Source organism: Meriones unguiculatus, chromosome 3 (assembly GCF_030254825.1).
Source record: "Meriones unguiculatus strain TT.TT164.6M chromosome 3, Bangor_MerUng_6.1, whole genome shotgun sequence".
NCBI lineage: Eukaryota > Metazoa > Chordata > Mammalia > Rodentia > Muridae > Meriones > Meriones unguiculatus.
The window spans coordinates 69,273,766-69,286,514 of record NC_083351.1 but is presented as its reverse complement, the minus strand read 5'-3'; the positions used below and the strand labels follow the sequence as shown (position 1 = coordinate 69,286,514).

The 12,749-nt window shown below is 34.3% G+C and overlaps 1 protein-coding gene across 9 annotated transcripts in view; it reads right to left on the bottom strand.

Annotated features, from left to right (window-relative positions):
* Positions 1-12,749, bottom strand: part of Braf (B-Raf proto-oncogene, serine/threonine kinase) — a 130,150-nt gene that overhangs the window by 33,939 nt on the left and 83,462 nt on the right. For 3 of the 9 annotated variants that reach the window (XM_060380143.1, XM_060380140.1, XM_021632119.2), the window contains 7 exons: positions 12,224-12,259; positions 11,865-11,901; positions 10,271-10,390; positions 7,588-7,724; positions 6,456-6,573; positions 3,738-3,822; positions 2,879-3,055 (listed from right to left, as the gene is read on the bottom strand). In XM_060380143.1, the coding sequence (XP_060236126.1) occupies positions 2,879-3,055; positions 3,738-3,822; positions 6,456-6,573; positions 7,588-7,724; positions 10,271-10,390; positions 11,865-11,901; positions 12,224-12,259 (710 nt within the window). The remainder of the gene's footprint in view (positions 1-2,878; positions 3,056-3,737; positions 3,823-6,455; positions 6,574-7,587; positions 7,725-10,270; positions 10,391-11,864; positions 11,902-12,223; positions 12,260-12,749) is intronic. The other 6 variants (XM_060380145.1, XM_060380146.1, XM_021632116.2 and 3 more) reach the window with 3 other exon arrangements.

Below are 12,749 nucleotides of genomic sequence, written 5' to 3'. Positions count from 1 at the left end.
CTCTTCCAGAGGTCCTGAGTTCAATTTCCAGAAACCACAAGGTGGCTCGCAACCACATGGTAGCTCACAACTATCTATAACGAGATCTGGTACCCTCTTCTGGCATGCAGGTGTACATGCAGACAAAACATTGAAAAACATAATAAATAATAAAAAAAAATCTTTAAAAAAAGTGAACTCTGCTTGAGAGCTTAAAACAATAGTGGTTTCTCAGCTCTGAAAACCTAGGACAAGTCTGATGGAGTGATGCACACACACATAGTGGTAGACTATTTTTTTCAAAGCAAGCAGTGTTTTAGAATAGGATACGGAAGTACAATGGTAACCCCAAACTGTAAAGTGATGGGAAAAATCACCTATTTCTTGATAACTCTGGAGTTAGTCATTTTCATAGGTTCTTCCTTACTGTTACAACTGCTTTAACTACCCCTGTCACTTACTGCCTTATTTCATTATAAATACTAGTTTTCATTCACTGTTCATATCAGAAACATTTTTAACTTTTGAAATTATTTCTGAGTTTTGATATAAACATAATTTGAATCTTTCTGGGACAGTAAATTAATCAGTACCACACAGTTTTGTGAAATTATGGATATATGCCTTGCCTTGTCTGTCTGCTTGCCTTTCTTCCTTTTTTATTTTACTCATAGATACTGGCTATCCATTACAGGTCAGGACCTAGTCCAAGCATCAGCCACAAATCAATGAACAAAACAGAGACCCTGCTCTTACCCAGTTTGTATCTAGTGGGGGAAACAGAGAATTTCAAAAGTATCTGTCAGAGTTAAGAGTATAGAAAGTGATAAATGGGCTGGGGGGCATGATCAGAGAGACAATCCTGTTATCCTATATATGAAAACAGAGAACAGAAATAAAGGTATTTGTGGTACAAGTAACTCCGAAGAAGAAAAAATACAGAGATGCTGAGGGGGGAGAATGCTCAGTCTGCTACAGAAGTGGTACAGAACAGTGGGGAAAAAAGAGAATAAGCATTTCTTTTCTTGTTTACAGTTTCTGCCAGAAACTTCTCTTTTCAGGATTTTTAGTCATTCTTTTAGATTTGTGTAGTTAAAATTCTTGATTTGTTGAAAGACTGAGATTGTGTTGTTAGTAGCTAAGCTAAAGATAATAATTTGCTGTGTTTGGTGGTTTGAATAAGAATGCCCCCATAGGCTCATAAACTTGAATGCCCTGTCAGGAAGTGGCACTATTTGAAAACATTAGAAGGATTATTAGGTGTGGCGTCTTTAGAGGCAGTGTTAGTAGAGGAAGGCTTTGAGGTTTCAAAAACCCATTCCAGGGCCAGGCTGTTTCTCTCTACCCACAGACCAGGATGCAGCTCTCAGCTACTTTCACAGTGCCAGGCCTGCTGCCATGTGCTCTGCCATGGTGCTAATGGACTAAGTATCTGACTAAGCAACATCCCAGTTACATGCCTTCTTTTATTAAAGTTGTGGCCATGTGTCTCTTCATAGCAACAGAACAGTGACAAAAGTGATAAACATTTTGGTTGAACAGAGGCTTAGAAGTTATTGCTTAGTTTTGAAGGAGGGGAGGTAATACGATGAGGAACCAGATACGGTTTTGGGACCTGGTTCCAAATTTATTTTCTGTAGCTGATCTTGAGACAAGAGTTGTAGGTGTTAGGATATGTATTCACTTTTACGCTTTTGCTCCAATTTGATAATGCAAAAGTAGATTATGTGGTTTTAAAATAACTTTTGTTAAATATATGCTCTAACATGTTACTTACACTAAAAGCCTGTTTCCTTACCTGTAAAAGAAAAAAATGAAAATATCTAAAATGTTACAAAGATTGACATAATAATCCATTCAGATGAAGCAATTTGTATACTAATTAAAATACACTTTTAAACTTTCAAATTTATAATTTGTTTTTCAGCTAAGTACTTTGTTTATTTTGTTTTTTGAAACAGATTCTATTTTTTTTGAGCTCTGGAACTCACAGAGGTCCTCCTATCTCTGCCTCTTGAATGCTGGGATTAAAAGCATGCATCACCAGGCCTGGTTTCAGCTAAGTACTTTAAAATTTGTTTTTTCCTTTTTGTTTTGTGTTGAGGACTGAGCATAGGATTTGTTTATGATTCTAAGTGCTCTACTAATAAACTACATCTGCAGCCCTAAATTTTACCTTTTAACTGTTTAATTCTACCTAAAGAGTTTAATACAAATTTTTTTTCAGAAAAAAAAATTGTTTTTGGGTCACTTTTTGAGACACGGTCTCTTTATCTAGTCCTGGCTGTCATGGAACTCACAAAGACCTGCCAGCCTAAAGCCTCATGAGCACTGGGATTAAAAGTGTGCACCATCACACTTGGCCCCAGCTAATTTTAACCTGTATAAATCATGTAACATGTGTGTTTTGAGTTGCAAAGCAAAATTCAACAGATATACATGTTTCAACTTGAAGTCCTCAACAAGGATCAGAAAATAGATATTCAATTTAAACTTATATTAACTGGTCAGTTTGTGGTAGAAAATGCAGGCATGTAAGAGAAAAGTTTTCAAAGCAACAAATAATAGTCACAGATTTTCTATTAACTATTAATGGCTTTTTAAATTAGTAGTGGGATTTTTTTTTTGAGGGGTCCTGCTCTTCTCTATTTCCACTGTTCACATAATCACTGAATGCTAATAATCATTTGCAGTTATAAACTTCTCACCAAATACTTCGTATATTTTAAAGTCTGAACTAGAGAAATACTATTCTTTAATATGCTGGTATTATCTAATAGTTAGTAACCTTACACAAAAACTTAATATGCAACCCATAAGAGCTATCATTAGGGCCTTTAAAGCATCCTTAAGTGGTTTTCAAAATTCTTATACAAAGAGTTAACAGAAGTGAACTTACTCCATGCCCTGTGCAGTCTGCCGTGCAATATCTATAAGTTTGATCATCTCAAATTTTGTCTCAATTATATGGAGATGATGATATAGGCTGGAGCCCTCACACCACTGGGTAACAATAGCCAGCTGTGGCTTTGTAGAATAGCCCATGAAGAGTAGGATGTTTACGTGTCTTGTTTTCCTGAAGAAAAAAAAAAAAAAAGACATGTGACAACGAGGAACAATTCTTTCTTTAAAGAGAGCCAAAGCAGTCTACCAATAAGATTCTCTCAATAAAAAAGTACTGGAAACAAATTAAGGTTAACCTAGTCTAACCTGTTGAGAAATGTATTACTTATATATGAGCAAGAGGTTGTGTTCATTTGTTTACGTGGGTCTAAACTTATCAGATGTTTTCTACATGGAAGTAAAAGCATTTTCTTCTGACCTCCACAATTAACTTTTTTTGTTCTGCTGTCTGAAATATAAGAGTAACTATGTACTCTCTTGAATACTCTGGATTAAAATCTCAGTTTTGTTGAGCATTTCCCTCACATAAAATTATAAATCCCCAGAATCTTCCCTATGTAAGTTTTCTTATCAGGGATTTACTCTCATTTGTCAATGTTCCTCAAGGCCTAGGGCCCAGGACTAAACACAATTTTAAATGTGTTTTGACACACTTAGAATTTGTAAAGTATTACTTTCCTAAATAGAACTATTATTATATATAATCATACTTTTTATTTCCATTAATTTAGTCTTATCTTTCATATGCAGTACCAAATGACACTGTGCATCAGGAAAACAATGTAAATGCAGACTCTAAGTGGACACATTATGTCGCTTTACTTTAGCTGGAAAGCTGTGGTCTAAAAGCTTACCTGAGTACTCCTACTTCATTTTTGAAGGCCTGTAACTGCTGAGGTGTGGGCGCTGTCACATTCAACATTTTTACTGCCACATCGCCTGAAATAAAATTGTTATTCCAAAATTTCAAATTATATAAGAAGAAATACTTATTCTTGGGCTTTTTGCTAATTGTCAGTTTTAAATACATATCATTATTAAACTGAAAATAAATTGTTTAACAACCTAATAATACACTGTACTTTCCTTCTTTTTTTGTTAAACACACACTATGGGGCACACACATTCTCCAATCCCACACAGAGCAACTGATGATACTTCTATACCACTAATTCAAAGAGTAAGTTAAAATATAGCCAACATTTTCCCCTGGAAATACAATTTAGGCAACTAAGTACTCAGAATTCTCCTAATCACTTAACAATACAGACTGAGGTGTTAATTACTGGCTACTGAAACCATGGACAACAGGTCCATTATATCTTTGGCTTAAAATAAATATCTGCATTTTTCCCCAGAAGTTATGATTTACTTATGATGTGGACCGGAAAATAATCAAAATTATAATCATTTTAAATTTAACTCTTACACATGTCTAGCGGATGTGTAAGCTGGTACAATCACTTGGCAGCACTGATGGAATATGTATAAAACTGCAAGTATGCATATGGCATAGTTCTAAATTTTCTCCTAGGCATATAGTCAGTAAAAATATACACATATGTTCTTCAAAAGGCATAAACTAAAAATATACATAGCAGCATCATTCAGAATAACACCAAAGTGGAAAGTACTCAAATGCTTATTACAGAGCAGATGGAAAAAAAAAATCACATTACAGTCACATAATAAAATACTATTCAGAGGATGAATGACACACAAACACAACCAACAACATCAATGGATCTTACAATACTGAGAAAAAGGAGCCACACAAAAGATTACACATTTTTCTGTTGCAGTCAGGGTGTTAGTTACCTGTACAGAGTGAGTGAATGAAGAGCACATGCGGGGAGTTTTAGTGTGCTAGTACTGTTATACTTATTAATCACAACTGTGTTCTCATTTGGTGAGTCTCAACTATCTGAACACTTAATACACATTTTAATATTACCACTATAGATCTTGATTTTTCTTAACTACCAAAGTAATACAGTTTTCATTCTATCAGCTATACAATATAACACTGTTTATTATTTAAATGTTTCAGGAAAGTATGGCATTCAGAAATATCCCGTGTGTGTGTGTGTGTGTACACGTATATCCTATTAAGCTTATTTATGTATGCAGTATAAATACTTATGCATAAGAAATAATAACATGAGAAATTCAGATAACATTTTTATATTTGTATTTATTTTATGTATTTTATGTATATTTTTAATATGAAGTTATTGCTGCTTCAAACAACTTATATATTAGACATCTTTCCATATCAATATAGTTCTAGTATGTAATTCTGACTCCTGTATAATCATATACAGATTTGTCATGTGTTAATTGAACCTTCTAATAGTGATATTCAAGTTTATTTTCATTATTGCTGTATCTCTGGTGAGTACTCTCCCAAATATCAACTTATTCACTGCTGTCTAATTATTTGCTTAGGCTTAATGTACATACTGCCAAATTTTCTTAGTTCTCCATTAGCAAGGGGGAAATAAGGATTATAGTCCTAATCTATACATGAACAATTAAAAAAAACTATTCATTAGTAAAGTCATGATTTCTATCTTTTGAATTTGTAATACTTTTTATGTTTACTTGTGACTTATAATACCCAATTATAAAAAAGAATACTTCTAAAAGAAAAGCAAACTTCCTTTGGAACTAATAGCTTGATGATCTCCATCTTTTTATTTATTTTTTTATACAGCATTCTGCCTGCATTTCAGAAGAGGGCACTAAATCTCACTATAAATGGTTATGAGCCACCATGTGGTTCTGGGAATTGAACTCAGGACCTTCGAAGGAACAGCCATTGTTCTTAACCTCCGAGCCATCTCTCCAGTCCTGATGATCTCCATCTTTATGAATCACTACTGTGAAGTATTAACATCAATCTTGGTTACTAGGAAGCCAGTTTTTATGTGCCATCATTTTTGTTAGAAACCTTTGGAGGACTCCTGCATTTAATGAAAACACTTTAATGATGCAAACAATTAATATTTTGACTTCGTTTTTAGTTTTGAGACAATTTCTTGTTCATGTTGGCCTTGAAGTTTCTAAGGATGTCCTTGAAGTATTAATCTTCATACTTATACCTCCTAAGTACTGGGAACACAGGAGTGTGTCATGATGTTTAGTGTTTATTTTTATTTTTTTCCATTGAGACAGGTTTCTCTTTGTAATCCGGTCTATCTTAGAACTTGCTCTGTGGACCAGCCTTGCCCTGAACTTAAAGATCTGCTTGCCACTACCTACTGAGTGCTGGGGTTAAGGGCATGTGCCACTAAGCCCAGTTTTGGTCAAGTTATAAAATAAAGTTGTTTAAAAAAACAAAACAAAAACAACAACAACAACAACAACAAAAAACCAAAACAAAAAGACAAACAAACATATACTACTTGAGCTTCAGGGTGGCAGAGGCAGGCGAATCTCTGTGAGTTTGAGGCTAGGCCACAAATCAGGTCCAGGACAGCCAAGGCTATCCTGTCTTGAAAAAATAAAAAAACAATATAAAACAAAACAATCAAACTGTTGTGCCAACGGCACCAATATCGTATACATACCATGCCACTTCCCCTTGTACACAGTTCCAAAGGACCCAGATCCGATCCTTTGCCCCACTGTAATCTGTCCATCAGGGATCTCCCAATCATCACTCGAATCTCTTCTACCAAGTGTTTTCTTGAAAAAAAATATAGTGCAAAAGTCAAGCCAAGGCAAACAAAAAAGAAAATCCTTATATTTCATGTTAAATGTATTAACCTGACTGACAGGAAGTTAGGAAGAGAGCAAGGCCTTCTTAAAACAACAACAACAACAACAACAAAATACCTATGCTGAAGGAGCAATAGTTAAAATCATGACACAAAATACAAAATTAAATTTAAGATGAGTCAGTATGAGGATGGAAAAATTACTTAAAAACAGAAATAATTGGGGCTAGAGAGGTGTTTCAGAAATTAGGAGCAGTGGTTGCTCTTCCAGAGAACTCAGGTTCGAGTCCCAGCACCCACATGGCAGCTCACCATCATCTAGTTCCAGGGGATCCATTCCACTTTCTGGCCTCCTTCGCCACTGGGCACATACATGTTGCACTTATACATGCAGTCGAACACCCATATACACAAAATAATAAATACTAATTAAAAAATTAAAAAATTGAAATAATTTATTATGTGTAGAAATACATATTGCTACCTTAAAAATCAAAATAAAATGTCTTTTTAACTATTTGGAGGAGTAGAGAGAAAAGATAACAATTATATATTTGTGGCTAGTTTTGGCTTCAAGTCTTTAAAAAAATGTACAATTGTTGGTGCTAGATTTCCTGACATATCTTATTTTGATCATCAAAACAACACAATATACCAATTATTTTGGTAAGGTAAAAGTATCAGAAAATTTTCAAATATAGGAGAATGCCATTTGGTAGATACTTGAACTAGCTTTTAGAATATATATACTTAATCATGCTTTCTAAATACTTGTTTACTCTCAATTTCCTTATTTTAGAAACAGAATATCATTATTTCCCTTTCAAAATGGCCTCAAAACTTATATTAGAAACCAGAGCAAAAATCAGTTTTGTGTGAAAATACTTTATGCCAAAAACTATTAAGACATAGTTCTATTTTATCTAAATGGTACAATTAACTTTGGCCATCATAATAGAAAAAACATATTACATATCCTTACCATTCGATTTCTGTCTTCTGAGGATGATGATGATTTCCTTTCCCGCTGAGGTCCTGGAGATTTCTGTAAGGCTTTCACATTAGTGAGTGAGCCAGGTAATGAGGCAGGTGGGGTAGCAGACAAGCCTGTTGTTGACCCTAAATTAGAGAAAATGAGAATTATCCGTATTAAGGAGGAACAACTATGTTTACTAAACTGAGGCAGAAAACGGGGAGATCAAGACTTACTTTAAAATGCAGTGCATGTTTAAATATTGGCCCTTTACAAAGAGTAGGCCAAAAGAGGCATTATTTGTGATTAGTACCGGAATTTCTTTTAGGTTTTTTTTGGACAATTTAATGACCCTTAAGATAGATAATATAATAAACAAGTCTAGAAAAACAATCTCTAAACCAAGGCAGAATTTCTAAAATTCACTCCCACGTTCCTGTGCCTGGCCTTTGATTAAAAAAAAAAAAAAAAATTTAAAACATCAAAACCAATGTACAGGCAGGGTACCACACACCTTTAATCCTAGCACTTGGGAGGTAGAGGCAGGAGGATCTCTGTGAGTTTGAGGCCAGCCTGGTCTACCAAGAGTTTCAGAATAGCCAGAGAGCCACATAATACAGAGAACCTGTCTCAAAAACAAAACAAAACAAAACAAAACAAAAACCAAACTAACAAAACAAAAGCCCAACACAAAAGCTTACAAAACAAACTTACTCTGTATTACTTCAGTAGCCTCACTATTTCAAAAACATGTAAACAAACAAAACTGAAACATTTTTAATGGCCTTACTGTTAAAATACTTCTTTCATATTAGCCCTATATTTATACAGGATTTCAAACTACAAGCTGTATTTAAGAGATGTTGGGCAGCGTCATTTGTTCCTGGAGTTTTGTTTTTTGTTTTTCTATTAAATATAGATTGTTACTTTTATTGTAAAGTTAATATAAGCAAAGCTAAGTAGGCTTCCTTTTTAAAGAATTTATTTTTATTTAATGTCCTCTGGTGTTTTGGCTGCATGTGTATCTGTGTGAGGTGTCGGAACTCCTTGAGCTAAGAATTACAGACAGTGGTGAGCTGCCATAGAGGTGCTGGGAAAGTCCCCTGAAGAAGCAGCCAGTGTTCTTAACTGATGAGCCATCTCTCCAGAACCATTAAGCAGGCCTTCAAGACTTCCTGAAAGGCCTTGATATTATAAAAGCAAGCATGTAAGGGCTATGGCATCTCATCCTATTTCAGTTATATACCAATATTTTACAAGCCAAGTGAGCCTTATAAGTGGACTCAGCTAGCCTTAGCAGAAATGCAACTTTTCTGATATGTAAACTTCCAGTCAGTTAGCAGAAACATGTCAATTACCTGGGACAGAGGAGTTTAGAGCAGTGACTCCCCAGAGTGGACAGTGAACATTCAGGCCTAAAATTTCCAGGTAGAATTTCCATACACAGCAGAGAAAAATCTCTAAAAAATACTAATCTCAAACGCAAAACAAAAACAAAAAACAAAAAACAAAAAAAATGAGGCTCTTTCAAACAGCAAGGATGCCAACATTTTAAATACTAAATCTGGACAGATGTTTTAATAGCCATTATATCATGTTATAGCACTGTATGAAAGTTCTATGACTGCATATGCAATTTTCTAAAAGAAAATGGTATCTAGAATTTCTTTTAACTAGAGCACAATATATTTTATACCAGTTACTGATAACTTTCAACATTATAATGCATTAAGCACTTGCCCAGGCCTCATGCACAGTTCTCATTTATTACTTAGTTTAATTACATTACTGAGTACTAAATGACTTCCACTGCATCCATGGAGTGTCTGAGGAACAGCTGGGCCGATGGAAAAACACTAAAATACCATCATTATATTAAGTACAGGTCACTAAGTATATATCAAGACAGTACAAATAATTGTAAAAAATATTTAAAATAAGAGAATTTTATCTTAAAATTTAAGTCAATATTATAACAATAAATTAAAATATGACAAGGTAAAATATGGAACTATAATTATATTAACTTTCTTCACAAGAGGGCATATTATTCAACATATAAACTCAATTTTTCTGAACTTATGTTTATGGATTATCAAAACATATGCATATCACATATATGGGAAAATAGAGAACCAAATATTACTAATATTACAAAACCTCAAAAAACTATCAAAAGTCTCATAAAAATCCTTTGGCCTCAAACCTGCAGTAATTTTCCTCCTGCTTTTGCTTCCCAGGTGCTGAGTTTACAGATGTGAGCCATTATGCTCAGTATAAAAACCTTTTCATACGAGTTTGCATTTAGATTTTTATTTCCTAAAACAACTGTTAATATTACTTAACCAAAGTTACCATCTAATGGACTAAAGTAAAAAGAATCCTGCCCATGTTTCCCAGAATTTAAGAAGTTATCAAGACCAAGCAGAAATAAGACAACAATAAGCAAGATGGAAATCCCAACTCAGATTTTTTTTTTCTTTTAAAAATTCATAATAGACAGCATACAGAAAGCTTGCAGTTGTGAGTATGTGTGAAAGCACATTCAGAGCATTCCAGCCAGGCCAAGCAGAAATTTAGTATTTAAAACTCTCACACTTACAAACACACACTGTGAGGGTGAGGCACAAACAGAATCTCTATTTTATATTTAGTTCGCTTGGGTGAAAACAAGAAAGAAGAGCCCAACTACCTCTGAACACTGGGCCAGGCTCAAAATCAAACACTATTTCACTGGGGACAGAATGTAGGAGGGGGCTGGGAGTCCGGGATTGGTATTTCCGAAGACAGCGCATCAGCTGGTTCAAGGGGGCTGTTAGAAGAGAAAGAGAGGGGCAGGCAAACACAGGAAGACAGACACACAGAAGAAATGAAAGAAGTCATGGGGAATAAATTAGATGAACTGAAGCCTGCTTCACAAAATAATTCTGGACGATTACAAAAAAATCTGCTTATATTTTCACAAAAACCCCAATGAATTGTTAAAGTGACTCATAACAAGGCTAAAAAGTACCATTTGATGTTAGGTACTAAGCAGGCTGTTTACTACTGAGTTAACTGTGATACTAACATGATGGAAACATTTAAATGCTGGATGCGTTGGGCAAAACTATCAGCAGCCACAGCTACTAAGACATATGAAAGTCAAACTGGCAGCAACATTAATTGGCAGGCTCATGGAATAACGAACAACAAAAACTCTTGAATAAGTATATGATACAGTTAATATTAAGTAGACAATTCAGGCTTGTTATCTGGTATCTTCAAAGGGTTGCCAACCATAACAAAATATGGTTTAGAGTGTTTGTTTACTCAGTATAAAACACTGAGTCTGAGCTTGGACCTATCTGAAGATACAGACAGCCACAATGAAGAACCAGCTCTAGGCATGATGTGCAGTTAACATAATCATCCTGTGAGACAGAAGGCAGATGAGAAGGTAAGCACAGAGGAACTCTTGCAAGAAAATTTCAAGACAGTCTCAAATGCCCTCTTAGAAAACATATGGGGTAAATTATTACAGGGTTTGCTTGGTTTGTTTTTTGAGACGTAGACTAGGCTAGCCTGAAGTTCAATGTCCCTCCTGCCTCAGCTAGAACCACAGGTATGTGTTATCATATTTGGTTCAAAAATATTTTCTTTCTTAAACAATATCTTTGCTGGAGGGAAGGCTAAATGGAAATTCTGTAAGAAATCTTAATGTAATCTCTCATTCTGGTGTTTTCTTTATTATATCAATAAGGTGGTAACTGAATTTTTTCATTATGGGTCCATTCCATGAAATAAATATATATTTCAAATAGTTCTAGAAAGTTCATGAGAAATGTTTGATAAAGTCTAACAAATTGAAGGGATGTATAGTGGGCAATCCCAAAGAATGATGTAGAATTATTCCATCTGATTATAAGCTCTATCTAGGAGTATTTGGTATAGGCCAAAAGAAATTCAGGGACTCCATTTTTGGAGGCAAAAGAAATTAAAAAGTGGATAAAACAATTAATGATCTCATCTCTCCTTCGTAGAATATTTTAAAATTGTAGGTGGTACATTTAAGACATTCTTCAATGTCTTCTCATTTTCTTTACTTGTTATGGATAATTTTAAATTCTGCTATCAGTAAATGATTACTATAAAAAACAAAACACAAACCCACTTGGTTTTCTCTATACATTTTCTCTGTGTCTGTTTCATGAAAAAAGCAACCATAAAGGGGACAAGCAGCAAAGCAATTGCATTTTTGCCTTAAAAAACAAACAAACCCCCCCTCGAAAAAAATTACTACTTACCTCCATCACCACGAAACCCTTGGTCTCTAATCAAATCCTACAAACAAACAGTAAAATATGTTTATTCAAAGCATACAGCAAAAAAAGTAACAACAACAAATCTTCATTATGCATTAGCAGAAGGGTTAATTCAAAAACAATACCTGTCTTATAATTACTTCACAAAACAAAGACTACTAAATTAGCTAGTGCACATGACAAACACTATAAAGTTTGAAGTACTTGCCAACCTAGACCTACATAAAAGGATTATTAGTCCTGATCAAATGCTGAAATCCATTTCAGGCCACTCTGTGGCTTCATCAATCCTTAAAGAAAATTCTACTGGCACATATTAAGAGCCATAAAAATGTCCATACCCTTTGATCCTGTAATTCCACTTCTGGGAATTTTTCCTAAGGAAATAATTCAGAAGAAAAAAAATGATATGCACAAAGATGTTTAGTGCAACATTATCCATCACACCAAAAATTAGAAATAATTATTTCCCTATAATAGGCATTTTGACAAATTATGGTTATGGTGTATCAATTTAATGAAGTTGTATGCAGTTACCAAACAATTATGAAACTTAAAACATAAAACGTGTTTACATATAGTAAAAAATACAAAATGAAAAGTATACTAAATACTATCATAAAGATGTGGGTGTACAACAAACATTAAAAAGGAAGTAAGATCAAAATAGCTCAAAGAAGGATTCTGTTTAAATTGGTCTCCATTATTTAAAATAGAGCCTTTATAATAAATAATGTTGGCAGTAGGGAAAATCCCATGAAATTTGGATTCTAGTCCACAAGCCTGGGTTAGTGTACTCAATTTCACTTAAGTGTGAGGGACTGACCGGCCCCAAATGTCTCTAAAAAGGTTAGTTGTAAATAGGCA